This window comes from Thermobia domestica, chromosome 8 (genome assembly GCF_964235325.1).
Source record: "Thermobia domestica chromosome 8, izTheDome1.hap1.1, whole genome shotgun sequence".
Classification (NCBI taxonomy): Eukaryota; Metazoa; Arthropoda; class Insecta; order Zygentoma; family Lepismatidae; genus Thermobia; species Thermobia domestica.
In genome coordinates this window covers 84621762-84637265 of record NC_137461.1, presented here as the reverse complement: position 1 = coordinate 84637265, position 15504 = coordinate 84621762, and the positions used below count along the sequence as shown (strand labels likewise).

Here is a 15504-nt window from a genome sequence, read left to right as displayed (position 1 = left end):
ACACAGACAAAGGCTATTTATGAGCGTACACTTGAAGTGCATATCCAGGGTGGGAATAGGATAGATCCAAATTCTGAGCAAGAATTTTAAAAAAAAATGTGTAATCGAAGACATTATTAATTGGAGATTTCAAGTTAATATCATGAAACAAAAACTACTAACTTTCCCATTATAGTTTTAGGTATATTTTGTAGTATGATTCCCAATTTAGTAATCAGACAAATACTATTTTATTATTGACTATGTTCTGATAGTTTTACCAAAAAGGAAAAAAAGTAACTTACAAAAAAATGAAGGAAAAACGATGGAATATTACTTTCCCATTGTAGCAGAGTACATAAGTATGGCCCTAAATGAAATGTATATATTTTACATAATTAGAAGCTAAAAAGATAGTGTACCATCTCGTAAGTTACCAGAATTATTCGGAACTGGTACCTATTCTAGTCTAGATACTACAAAAAATAGAAACTATCACAACTTCCTGTTTTCTGTCTTTTTGTAACATAAATCTTAACTTTTATTTATTTTAATCCAGTGGCGTACAACCATGATGGTGGACGTCGAACGGTGTCCGGTAGTGAATGTTGAAAGAGTTTCATTCGTAGAACAATTCATTTCTTCTACACAGACAAATATGTGTTTCCCCTCTCCCATTTTCCTAATGTTACTTATTATTTATTTATTTATTAAAATAAAAGGAAAAATATAATATGCATTGTATGCAATGTGCAATGGACAAATTACAATGAAGCATTGAAAATTCCAAATATACAGCAATACATACATAAGTAGACAAAGAGAGAAAGTACAGCTAAACTATAAAATTATAGTACGTATAATAATATGAAATGGAATAATATAGAATTATCAACAAAATACGGAAGAAAATAAAAAAGAAACTGAAATTACTCTATGTAATTTGACTGAGTTCAAATTTCCTTCAATTTACATCCTTCATTTTTACCTATAGGAAATAGAATTTTAGATTTCCCATGTTAAGATATCCGGCATTCCAAAGATGATAGGGCTTCGGATTCCAGAAGTCTCATATTTCAGTTTCGGGCACTATACCCCTCCATACATGAATTTCAATAATTGGTTTTCAGGTTTGAGACAAAGGCTCACTTGTTTATAAGTCAATTTCGTTAAGTCAGCTGAATAATACATTAATTTAAGCTGGACGTTACTTCTATAATATTTCTCCAATTTGTTCCTTTGTTATATTTTTTGTCCATTTCGAAATTAACTGTTTCCAGATGTTCATATTACTTGCTCATTTTTTTTTTTTTTTTAAATCTGAATTGGTCATTTATTATAAATTTTGTTGGTATATAGATTTTCTCCAAAATCTTAATTTTTCATTTATAATTATATGTAGGTTCCATTTACATAGAGGCCCTCAGCACCGCGAAGTCTGCGAGGTCTTTACCACCGCACAGAGTGGAGATAAAGTGAAATTTCTTGCTAAACTTGGAAGAATTAAGTTTCTTCTCGCAAATTGTTAATAATGAAATTATATATATCTATGTTTGGATTAATTAAAAGAATACTTACTATTATCATTCAAAGTTTATGAGTGATTAAAATGTACTTCCTGATAGGTAAGGAAGTTACATAATTGACATCGTCCTTCAGAAACCACCTACAGTAACGAAGTTCAACTTGAAATATTAGCTTTCAACTTCTGGTACCACTACATTTGACATTTCTACATTATAATAAATCCATTTGAGTGGTCTTTTTTTTATCTTTTTTCTTTCCTTTTTTGTAATTTATCGTTTATTCATAGACATGTCTAGTTTCGTTATTCTGTGAAAAGAAAAACTATTTTGAATACACTACCCATTCTGTATGTGGATTGTGTCTTTCCACGTTCGAAAATTGAAGTTAAGAGATGGAATGAAAATAAGTTATATTTTTATAAGTTGTATTGTATTTCACACGGATTTTGTTTCTTGCTCCCTCATAACTTCTGTCCTATGAATTAGCAGACTTCCCTATAACGGAAAAAAGGTCATCTTTCATTGATTTTTTTAAAAGCAAATCTTGATTATAAATACATACTGCACTTACTTCCCGTAACAGGTTTGTAAATTCAAGCCCGAAATTTGGGAGCCAATAACTCACGAACTAAAGGTTTTCACTTAACCAAAATTTTAAATATTGGTAATATTAGTAGACTTTAACAAGCCTAAAATGCATGTGAAATACGTGGCATGCGGGCATTTGGTTCTTGAGTTGTTGGCGATCAAACTTAGGGTTTGAACTCAAGTAAATACAAATTCTTCCGTGGAAATAGCACCAAAGGGGTTATATTTTCCGTGCGGGGAGGGGGTGCACACGTGCTTTTTTAGATCCGCCACTCGCCAAGGAAAGTTTATATTTCTTCATTCGTGCTCAAATGGATGAAAGGTTCGGAAGAGCGCAAAATATTACCTGCTGTAATACTTTGGTATATTAGCTAGTTAGTACTAACAATATAGATTGAGAACAGATTATTGGTCTAATAAATTGACAAAACACTTGTCGTCTGTGGAACTAACACAGAAAGGGTTATATTTTCTCATGGAGGGGTGCGCAACCCCTTCTGGATCCCTCGCTGAGCTACGGAGTTAATTTTGCTTCAGTCGTGCTCAAAAAGATGGAAGGTTTGAAGGGGATGAAAATTTTTTATCTGCTGTAACACCTGGGGATATTAGCTACTTTGTACTAACGATAGACTGAGAGTATATTATTGTTACTCTAGTATATTGATACAAAAATAATTGAGTCATCTCAGCTCGTTGAAATAATACAAAAAGAGAGATTTTTCCTTGAGGGAGGACACATTACCCCTTCTAGATCCTCCACTTGGCCACAGAAGCTTTATATCTCTTCATTCTTGCGCAAAAGGATGGGAGGTTTGGAGAAGTCGCAAAATATCACCGGTTGCAACATTTGAGAATATTAGCTAGTTTGTACTAACCATAGATTGAGAACAGATAACTTCTGTCGTCTCATGTCGTTGAAATACCACAAAAAAGTTATATCATTACTTCAGGGAGCGCCACCTTCTGGATCCAACACTGGTTTAATCATATGTCTAATAGCTTTACGCATGTAAAACAATTGCATACTACTCACACATTTTTTGCTTTTTTTACTTGACACTCAATGTAGTTACCAAGGATATGTCCTTGCTTTTACTTAAGAGAAAGTTAAAACGCCATTGAAATATGTTTATTTTTTATAGTCGTATAGAATATAGAATTTAATTGTTCTTTTTTTTATTTTTCATTTCAGATTCATGCAAAGAATCAACTTCGTGTGAATGGATTATCATTCTTCATGTATTTCTTTACATATTTCATAGTGCTTGGTGTACTCATGATATTAATTTGTGCAGCTCTCCTGGGCTTGATATTTGTGTTTGATTTACCAGCATTCAGAGACCCTCCAGCATTTGGAACGCTTGGTGCACTTATTATTCTGTACTGTCCAGCTTCTATCCTGTTTGCAACGTGTGTCTCGTATATTTTTGACAAAATGGATTCTGCTCAGTCAATACTGCCTAACATAACGACATTCCTGGGATTCATACCGTTTATGTTGGTAGTGATGCTAGATATGTTTCAAGTAGGAGGAAACGCATCATTGATTCTTCACGTGTTCTTTTCACTCTTTGACACAATGTATGTTCCATATGCACTGGTCTACTACGTGAACAAAGTGTATATAATTTGCAGTTTAAAAGGTTCAGCTTGTTTAAAGTTGACTGTTGCAGATTACATGACAAACGAAATCATTGTTATGTTAGTTGGGATACTGATTCATATTCCCATCTGCTTTTTTGTTCTACTTATTTTGGACATTAAGAAGTCTGGAGGAAGAGTAAGCGATATTTTTCAAATGTTTACGGTAAGTAGACTGAAATGATTATTCGTTTATCTGCATCTGTTTTGCTTTAGTTTGATTGTTAAGTTACATTGTGTTCAAAATTAACTAAACATTTTTGTCGTAAGAATATTATAATACATTAAAAACGTTGTGGCTTATAAAATTAACACTATTTTAAACTTTGTTATTTATCGTATATAAACATTGCATATATCAAACTACAATAAAACATCCTAACTAGAGTTTGTGTGCCACATCTGATCCACAGAATGGCAAAAAATATTTCTTTTAACATAACGTCTTATACAAAAGATAATCCTCGCATTATCAGATAATATTCCGAGTTAAAAAGTATTCCTAAGTAATAGGCAAAAAAAAAAAAAAAAAAAAAAAAAAAAAAAAAAAAAAAAAAATCAAATGAAACTTGATTTTTTCAGGAATGAACGTGGACTTGAACTTAAGAGTAGTATAAAAGCGCGTTTGCATGTATATAAATTTGAGCTCTCTTTAATTTGAAAACAAATGGTTCGAATAATCTTTTCCCCTAATTGACTGGAAATTTGTGCTTCGAAAACTGACTTAGTTTTATAACTCTGTTAATAATTATTAATTCGTTTAGCATCTGGGAGATTCGTTGTATTAACTTCTCTTTTCTTGTATTATTAAAGTTAGCAACAGTAGCTTTACACTACATAATTACTACATTACAACATTACATTTATGTTGGGAAAATTGTAACATAACATTAGACTTTGAAATGATGTAAGTACTGTTAGATGCGATATTATTATTACTATTATTATTATTGTTATCCGTGTAGCTGAATGGTTACGTGCGTGCCATTGGTAGTGCTCATTTTCGAGAGTGCAATTTCCAGTTGAAGCACAAAATATTCGGTGTTGAGCCAGGATCTTGAGATAATTGAGGAGTTTGTTGTATTAAGCGATGAGTAAACAACTCCGATTTAGAAAGTCAGAAATAATGACACTAGAAATTGAAACTCGAACCACACATCACCCAGATGAGGGTGGCCATCTGACAAGCTGTAGTTGTTCGTGTAGCAACAGCAAGTTCAGTTTTAGTTTTATTATTATTATACTGACCTCTTGCTCGCACTTTGAAAGCCAATGTTCCTGATAACCGTGGATACCTATATGCTTCAAGATATTTATTGAACAAATTTGTTAGTTATGGGCTGCGATTCCAACTTACACTGGAATCGTTAACAGTATAAACAATAACAACATCCCAAGGAAGTAAGGAAAACCCGTGATAAGATAATTGTTAAGAAGACAAATGGCACGCTGATTTCTTTGATTGCGTCTGTAGGAGTTTTCCTGTTCAGTTTCTACCACTTATTCACCCAGTTAAGTTATTCATATTAAGTTCGAATCATTTTATGAACATATTTTACACCTTTGATGTAGGGGTCCTCTTGTTGCACTAAAAGTGCAAAATCTATTTATAAAGTGATTCAATTTTTATTTGATTAAACTTAGTGAAAAAGGCTACGGAACAAGTAGTTGAAACCGTACAGAAAAACTCTTACAGATGCAAATAACAAAGTCAGTGTATCACTTATCTCCTTAACAATTAGATTAAACATGTTTAAATTACTGTCTTTTAAGTAAATATTCATCTGAGATAATCGGCTACGAGATTTGAACCCAGAATCTTCTGATTGCGGAACAAATAGCTATTTATTCTTACGTGGTTGTAAATAAGGTAGGTGTGGCACTAAGCTATAATGATTACCAAAGATAGAAGCTCGATACTGACTGTTTAGTGCAATGTTTGTATAGTGGAATGTTCTGTTCTTGCAGCACAATGAAAGCAAGGTAGATCAGGAAATAATCGAGAACAATGATATTGGCGAACATGAAGATGAAGACGTGAAAGACGAAAGACGAAAAGTAGCGAATATTCTTTCTACAGATATTCCTAATCCTCCAGTGGTCATTGTCCAGGTAAGCGACACGCATAGTTAAAACTGTTACACTGAAAGAAATAGAATAGAAGTAGTTTATTAGAGCATACTTGCAAACCAGCAAAGTACAGTATAGTATCATTACTGTATGTATAGAGTATCCAAACATTTCTGTGCATTAAAGGAACTACCAATTTGAAATTCTTTGCATAAATGATGTTGAAAACGGTCCTCTTTGGATGTACAAACAGATCTGCATGCACTTCTGCACGTTAGTGTAGCGAAGAGCACTTTGGCGTACAGGTCATACATTACTTACATATAGAAGCATGGATTCCTAGTGCATAGTAACTTTCGGAGACTGTATATTACCTTTCTCAAAACATTATTTATATGTACGAATAAGCAAAATTCTCCGTTAAATTCCAGCTTACCAATACAACCCTTCTATCATATCCATTTAAAAAAATAAATAAATAAAAAATAAAAAATAAGGTTAACAAAAACTCAGTACTTGGTACACCACAGAAATAAAACTGTATAACAAACTTCTAATTTCTGTTAAGTAAATGCCAAATTTGCAGTCCAAAATACAAGTTAAATTATTGTTATATAATCACTTGTTCTATAACGTATACCTTCCATCAGATCTTACTGTGTAAGATGAAAACCAAAATTTACTTCGTGTTTCGAGCAAGTATATAATAAACGGTAATTAATATTTGAAAATTACTTTTTGGCATTATTATTGTTATGTTGTTTTCTGGTATCTGTAAAGTGTTGTTTTTAAATATTTTGTATCTTTTGAAGAAGCCGTGAACGTACAGCTCCTAAGACGGAAAAATAGATAAATAAACCGTACCACAATTTCGTGTATATTAACACAGTTTACTAGAAAATAAATTTATATTAGTCCACTGAAATCCTTTAAGTGTTCCATAAGTAGAGGTTGAAATTTGGGACTATTTGAAATGAAGGAAACGTTCCAGAATTTTCTTTCAATATAGTTTTTAAGAAATAATTATATCCATAGCATGTCTTACGAAATGTCAAGCGACTGTCTTACAAAATGTGGACCCAGAAAAACAAAACCCTTCCAAGGGCCTCCCAATCATCATTCTACTTACTACCAAAACTTTATCAAATATTAAGTTTTGAATTCTACCGTTAAAGTTGAGTTCATTTTATTTCCCTTCAAATCCGGAATCCAATACAGTTATTCCCTTTATTACACTCTCACCCTCTCATTAATGACGGAATTGCGCGACTCAGTGTTACAGATCTTGCTTCAGTTCCAAAATAAAGTGAATAAAAAAAAGTTTAATGAAGTTTTGCGAGGGAACATGATAGATATTGCTCAAAAACGACAAATGAGATCAACAAGAACAATGAATTACCTAGAAACGACAAACAGACTCAGTAAGAAAATATATTACTTGAAAATAACAAGTAGAAACACTAAAAATAAGATGATTTAAAAGCAACAAATAGAACAGCAAAGAAAGATATTACTTAAAAATTACAAATTAATCAGTTAAGAAAGATATTACTTAAAAATGACAAATAGAATGAACAAAGTAAGATATTACTTAAAAATGATAAACAGAATTAATAAAAACCTAAAGCGACGAAAAGAATCACAAGAATCAGATATTAATTAGAGGTGACAAATAGAATTAACAAAGAAAGATATTACTTGGAAACAACAAATAGATTTCTCAAGAATAAGATGTTACTTAGAAGCGACAAATAGAATCAAGAAGGAAATGTACTACTTAGAAACTATATATAGAATCAACAAGGAAAGATATTACTTAAAAATGACAAGTATAACCGCCAAGGAATATATTACTTAGAGAGTCAGCAAGGAAAGGCATCTTATATATAAAAATGAATGTTTGTTTGGTTATTTGTTTGTATGTATATATGTATGTTTGTCTGGTATAGAAATCCATGCTGTTGAATTGGCATATTTCTAAGTAACTGTATCGAGGAGCCCGAAGTTTAGAAGACACTATATGCTATTTAGAACTTTTTGACGCATATCGTAAGGAGGAAGGAAGAAGCGTTCAAAAGTAAAGAAGTGGTTTAACCGTTAAATTGGCATATTTCTAAGTAACTGTATAGAAGAGCCCTAAGTATGAAAGACACTGTAGGCTGTTTAGAACTTTTTGATGCATATCCTAAGGAGGAAAGGTGAAACTCGGTGTGTATACTCATGTTTAGAAATAAGTTTACATATACATATGACTTACAATCTGGGAAAAACACTGTGGAGGCAAGACACCTTCCGGGGAAGGAGATGACATGTAAAAGTAATAGAAAACGACCGGGATCGCTGAGATGAATAGTGACACTCCAGATACCGTATAAGTGCAAGTTCATTTCTCTTTGGCATAGGGGGTAAGAAGGGGTGAAAAATAAAATGTCCAAAATGACCGACATTAGTTGGATTTGATCTGAGTTTAGCATCCTTTTCAGCAGCGAGGCCATATGAGACGAAACCCTACAGATCAACGTGGGATCCGATCCACATGAGCTACCACCAGAAATTGAATCCAGCTTTTCCACGCCAAAGGCGCGTACGGTATCCACATAGCTACGAGGAAGCTCGTGACCGAAATTAGTGCCAAATCCATAGTTTCCGTGGTCGCTAAGCTGATTGGTGACAGTCTTAATGAAATTTAAGCCCAAGTTTAGTCAAGAAAGTGTATATCAGGTGGTTCGGGAATCGACTGGGAAGACGTTACTTGTTGTTATTTATTCCACTTAGTTCTTTATTTTCGAATATGTTGCATAAACAACATTCTTCCTGTGCGAAGCCGAGCATTTCTGCTAGTTAGTTATGAGCAAGAAGTGTCCTGAAGCTAAAAAATAATAATTATAAGAGTAGTAAAAACGATTTATTTAAAAGAAAAAAAACTTAATAAACACAACTATTGTTCTATCTGATGGTGACACTTAAAGTTTGGTGGATGAAGTATTTATAAAATTATAACACTTTTGTGAAAATTGATGGTTCATAGTGAATGAAGTGTTGTGTAAACTTCTGGCAAGTGACTTTTTTTTTTTTTAAATCTTACAAGGAATTACAAAGATAGCTAGTGGAAGATACATAAGAAATAAGTGTAACACAATTCATTTAGAAGTGAATTTACTGCGAGCATAATCTGATTGTTTTAACGTAATAGCTCTTCATTCACTAAATTATTTATTTGCTTGTAGAAATCAGAATTACATTCTCTTTTCTAGTTGTTAAAATTTCGTTAGGTCATTGTATGATAAATTAGTATCGACACGTCCATTCTAAACTAGCAAGTGATTACAGAAATGTAGAAAAATATTTACAGAAATATAGACATAAGGGAGATTTTGGTAAATATTTTTTAGTATTGTGTCACAAGAATAAGAAAACAGACTTAGAGTAGAGTGACAAATGACAGTTGAATAAACTATAAAGTTTCTAATTCTTCTGTTTCATTTAACCAGAGCATGGCATATAGGAATTTTAGATATATTAATCTTCTTGTAAGGACTTTCACACTTGCTATCTTTACGGTAACCAAGTTTCATGTTTGACATAAACATACATAAAGAAGGCAACGAAAACCTGTAGGAATGAGTGAACTTGGTAAAACAGCTGCTGATCATTTGTCACATATTAACTATATTAATTTCTATGAAATACAGAAGGCAGTGAAATATTTGAATGTTGTTTTTTTCCCTAAATTTTTCATATTCAATAGACAGGACAAGGGAAGATTTTTAATATATATAAGAAACATAGAAAAACTAAAAAGAGGAAGAAAATACAAGAAAATGATGAGTGCAGGAAGATTAAGCTGATGTACAAGTAAATTCGTAGGAAACAAGAGAAGACAATACAAAATAAGAATTGAAAAGACAGTTCATGAACTCAAGACACACAAATTTCGAAAGTGCAAAGTTTAGTTATTTTCACTGGAAACTCCACATTGGAAAAACACGAAAATTTATCTATATAAAATTGGCTGAAGAATTTTACCCTCATTATCTATGAATACGATATGCACTTTATTATTTCATAATTTACATTTTAGAATTATAAGTAGTAGGCGCGTCACTGTTAAGATTGTGTGCGCACCGTTAAGAGAAATTAAACAATAGAGATAAAATCTATTACTTAACGGAGTATATTTTTTATACGTTTCTGGACAATAGCTAAATACTGTATTCGAGCAGAATAAAAACGATCAATTGCATCGAATTGGCAACGAATGACGAACTTTTTTTAATGCCATAAAAATATTTCTTTTTTGTCGATTTCAAAAACTACATATGAGAATCTACCATTAAACATGTCATTTTGTTCAGCTAGATGTAATCTGTCGATTGATACATGTATAATCTTTTTGGACACTGTTATAGGTAAAGAAAAGTTAAACTGTGAATCGTACTTTTGGGCTACTTCTTACTGTATATCTTGTCGCCTTCCTAGTGTCATATTGAAAAGCCTTTATTTATCAGTGTGTGTACTTAAGCATTAATATCATCTTAATAAGTGACCTGATTATTGTACAGAATCAAGTTTTAGATAAAAAAAAAAAAAAAAAAAAAAAATCTCGAAAACTACACATGAAAATTTATATTCATCCATATAATTCTTTTTTTAGCTCAATGAATTTATCGATTGAGATATGTATCATCATTTTTGGACACTTTTTCCCGTCAAATATTACTAATATTGTAGTGTTTTCCATTAAAAAAAAAAAAAAAAAAAAACATCTTTATCCATTCTTACTTCTTTTGTCATTATATGGTGACAAAAAAAAAAAGTTGACACGGTTATACATCCATAAATTCTACCTTCATTAATTGCCTGTACTCTTACTGATCAACCCATCCATTAGGTTTATCTTTCTCCACTAAGCTCATTATACTCTAAATCTGGCAGTTCCATCACTTGATTGCGTTCGAATGTGATGTCAAAATGGATGCTTTACAGCTGTTGTCCATTCCTTCAATATTTCTTTTTTTCCTGTTATTTCCCTTCATTGTTGAAATATTTAGCGTATAGTTTACCATTTTTAGTGTTCGTATGTTTCCCAATAAAAAAAATTCTGATATATATATATATACTATCTCTATCTATTCAATGCACTTTAATATTCATTTTATTTTATTTTTATTTTTATTTTTTATTTATTTTTTTTACAGAATTTAAGAAAAGAATTCCATAAAAATAACGAAATCCGATGTTCATCTTGTAAAAATCTGAACATGAAACTGGTAATTCAAAAATTGCTGTGAGAAATTTGTCCTTGGCTGTGGATGCTGGCGAAGTATTTGGTCTTTTAGGACACAATGGAGCTGGGAAAACTACCACAATGAAAATTATGATAGCAGAAGAAGCACCAACGAAAGGAAGGGTAAGATATATATATATATATTCAGCGTAAGTAAAACATAGCTAACACGGTTTCCACGAACATTATACATACAAAAGTGCAAAGTGAAACGTTGAAACGTTAACATTTCTGTATTAAATTGTTACCAGAGCAGAAAAGTTAAACAGAGAAGAAAAGAATATAAGAAGTAAAAATAGCAAAAAATGTCAAAAAAATTAACATAGCAAAACATCTGATTGAAAAATAAAAGTTGACCAATTTCAGAAACATACTCGCTCATATAAAAAGTAAACACACTATGGAGGGTTATAACCATTAAAAAAAAAAGGTGCGGAGGTAAAGGAAAAAATTATGAAGTCAAAACTTTGAATTTAAAGAAAAAAAAATGAGAAAATACAAGAGTACGGAAATGGTATGGAAGGAAAATTCTACCAGAAAATTGAAAATATTGTAAAGTACCCAAAATCCTCGTATTATGTATTTTGTAAATTTATTTTGTTTATTGATATTCAGACTGTTTAGGAAAATAAAAACAGATAACGTAGGCATCACACCACAATTATAGGAAGTTTTTCTATACGGAAATAACAAAGTAAGGCATTTCATAAGGAGACCTGAGCTAAGCTCTGCGCTACAACCAGGAAGCACCTTGATCCCGGAAAGGGGTTGTGCTGGTTGAGGAAGAGAGTAGACTAGGGAGTGGTAATTAAGATCGCATAGTGAAAAGACATCGATTGGAGATTATCAAAGCTGAACTAGGCCCTACCTGTGGGTATTACAACTATTTACGATGTTGGATAGTCATAATGGTTAGGTTTCTGTGCCATTACGATTTAGTAGATTTTTATAGTTAAAACCATTTCGAGTCCTGATAGCTTGTGGTGTGATGTCGCAAATATCCAAAATAAATTAATTATTTAATTTCTTATCCTAAGAAGATTAGTTAAATCCATCCTTGAGTTGTCCAAATACACGGTGTTACAAATTTCAGATGAACTACGCTCTGCCCCCAAGTATAAAAAGTTTCTAAGATACTAAGTCATTCCAGTTAGAAATTTGTAGCACACGTTAGTATTGTAAAAAAGTAAAAATTGATAGGTAGAAAACAAAACGAAGGTAAAATGCAAGAATTGTTAAATGAAATTAAACAAAATCTTTGATTTAACAGTCTACAATTATGGCCTGTAGAGTAAAGGAGAAGACTGATAAATATAACTGAACGATCGTGAAATAATTGGTGGAGTGAAGATAATGAGAAGAATTAGGAGACACTTCGAGAAGACACTATTTCTAGGGTGAGCGCTTTACCATCGTGTCACCATGTCTTCGTGATATAAAAATTTGCTCGAATAGACAATCTAGATACTTAGAGGATTAACAGTAAAAACATACGAGTCGCCAAATCTACTATACTTAGGGTTCATATGAATGTAGTAATATATTGTTGAGTCGATAGCCAATTTAACAAATGGAAAATATTCTCCGCACAGAACGAAACTGAGTATAGTTGAGAATGGATGTTAATGATGAGTGCTGGCTGTTGACGCTGTTTATGACTGAATACAGAAAAAAGGAAGGAAAAAAAAAAACGGAATTCTTTTCAAATCTATCTCCATAGCAGCTACTTTCTCATATTTCCTATTTCTGGCCTTCTATATCTTGAATGCATTTCTCTGGATTGATTAATTTCATTTTCATTTAATAGAAGAAAATCTGTAATACTTTTAATAAAGTGCCCAACAATAACGTATTATAAGGTTATGAGTCTATGAATTGTCAGCAAAGCCTACTGAGGCTAGCTCGTTTACATCCCTTATTTAGAGTATGGATTCAAGTCTCATCTTTAATAACTGCATGCTCGAAAATAAAGGAATCTGACGATGTTATTTTAAACCTTAGAAGAAACTGTCAGTTTTGAAGAATATATAGAGAATTAAAACAATTAGCACTTCATATTTGAAATAAAGTTACATAACCCATAAACATATCCAATTAAAGGTAAACAGAAATGTTTATGGTTTTTTTGTACGTTACCTAATTTCTCCTTTTTCTTTTCCCTTTGCTTGAGTGTCCTCAAAGAAAACATTAAAATGCACTGCACTCCATTTTATGCTAATAATTCATGGAAGATACTGTTTCATATACCTTTTCTTTTGTCGTCCAAACACCCTCTACATGTAAACAAGTGTCTTTAATTTATATCTGTGTATACTCTTATTTCATTGTTCGTGACCTCAATTAAGTAAATTCGGATATTCTCGGTAAACAAATCTAGGAGTGAAATGAATTCAACTTTCTTGTTTGTTTGTTTGTTTGTTTAAATCAGGGTTTCAAACGCTCTGATAGCGTTGATCATCAGAATTTTATTGATTTTGAGTACTGTATAATTATTTTGGTATAATTTTAATTCTTATATTTTTATAATTTTACATTTCAACATGAAATACTCAGTTATTGTTTCAATTTAAGGCTTAATTCAAACTTATAATACAGTATTAATGTTTTTAACTATTATTATTTTCATTCTCTTGTTTTATTATTATTATTGCAATAAAATATTCCAAATATCACTTAATTTCAAACCATCCTCTCTATTTAATGTCCTATCACGTAATTTTATTACCATTGCTTCTCTTAATAACCAAACTTATAATACAGTATTAATGTTTTTAACTATTATTATTTTCATTCTCTTGTTTTATTATTATTATTGCAATAAAATATTCCAAATATCACTTAATTTCAAACCATCCTCTCTATTTAATGTCCTATCACGTAATTTTATTACCATTGCTTCTCTTAATAACCTCTAGTATCCATCAATGGCTCTGTATATAACTGATGCACATTCAAACAAAATTATATACTTTTCTTCTCTTGTTATTGCGCTAATTCTTTATAAGTTTGAATTAAACCGTAAATTGTAACAGCTTTTAAGAAAAAGAAAGAAAACCAATTAGTTCTTTTTAATAAGATGTTCTTAAATACATGTATGTCAAAAACATAAAAATTAGGTAAAGGAATAGTTCTATAATTTACGAACGAGCGAACTAACGATGCAAATTAAGAATTTTTGAAAATTAAGTTAGAATTATAATATTTTTATAATTAGGTGTTCTTAAAAATTAGAAGTTATTAGAATTTTTAACTAGTTCATTCCCGTTTTTTATTATTTTTTATTTGACAGACAGACTTTGATTTGCTTAAATTTAATTCACAAATTAAATATAAAACAAGGAATATGTTGAATTCTGAACTTGATTACAACAGAAGAAAAGATGTTTATAAAAGTAAATCTAAATTTTGTATCGCAGATTGCCATGTTACTTGAAATACTAGTATGAAACTAAACATGGAGTTATTGTAATAAAATCCCTATAATTTATTGTTTAGAAAGACCATATTAAATGGCGTTAATAATACCAGGATGTTAAAAAAATTAATAACAGGTATTGTGTTTCAAATGAAACATGCTTTCGTTATAAGAATATAAATTAGTTCTAGGTGCCAGCTATGTTGTAATTTGGAATTGATTTAATATGAATAATTTGTGATTTCAGGTACAAATAGGTGGACATAATGTTACATCCAATATTGCTGAGGCTTTCCAATTAATGGGATATTGCCCTCAGCATGATGCTCAGTGGAAAAATATAACTGTTCGAGAGCATCTGGAATGCTATGCAGCCATTCGAGGTGTTCCACCATCGGACATCCCACGGTAAGTACAATTTTGATAATCTAGTTTTAATGAGCACTCATTTTTCATTATTAACTTGTACCCAGTATATACAATAATTAGATATTTACGCTTCTCAGTGCTAAAGTAAAAGTATATTTAGTTTGATATGAGTAATTATGAAGTATACTGCTGCCGAGTAGAGGACAACCTTGGCAAACTTAGGAAATGTTTAATTTCAGGACGGGCGTAAGATACAAATTTGCAGATTGATAATATTAATTCAAGGGGCACTGTAGTCTAATAATTAGAGCGTTGGACTCATGCCCGCGTGGTCCCAGGTTCGATTCCCGACCTGTGCTTCTCAATTTTCAGCGTCCACCCAGTCACGTGAGAAGAAAATGTGACGGCCATTGATGCACCTGATAGGGACAGGGCATCGCAGTGCGCTGTTCATATTCTCGCTGCTAGGCTGGACGTAGTTCAGCCGGTCGATAACAGATGGCGCTGACACTTAGGCCCACAAAATGGGCTGTTACGCCGAGTGGTGGTGGTGGTTGTAGTATTATTAATTCAATTCGCATCGGTACCAAACGAAGAATAAGGATTGCCGTAATGTTCTTTCTATTCTA

General features: G+C 31.8%; 1 protein-coding gene across 1 annotated transcript in view; it reads left to right on the top strand.

Annotated features, from left to right (window-relative positions):
* Positions 1–15504, top strand: part of LOC145693015 (cholesterol transporter ABCA5-like) — a 131582-nt gene that overhangs the window by 103746 nt on the left and 12332 nt on the right. Inside the window, 5 exon segments of the mRNA XM_081768669.1 lie at positions 3286–3900; positions 5703–5846; positions 11003–11051; positions 11054–11214; positions 14754–14914. Of these exon segments, the coding sequence (XP_081624795.1) occupies positions 3286–3900; positions 5703–5846; positions 11003–11051; positions 11054–11214; positions 14754–14914 (1130 nt within the window).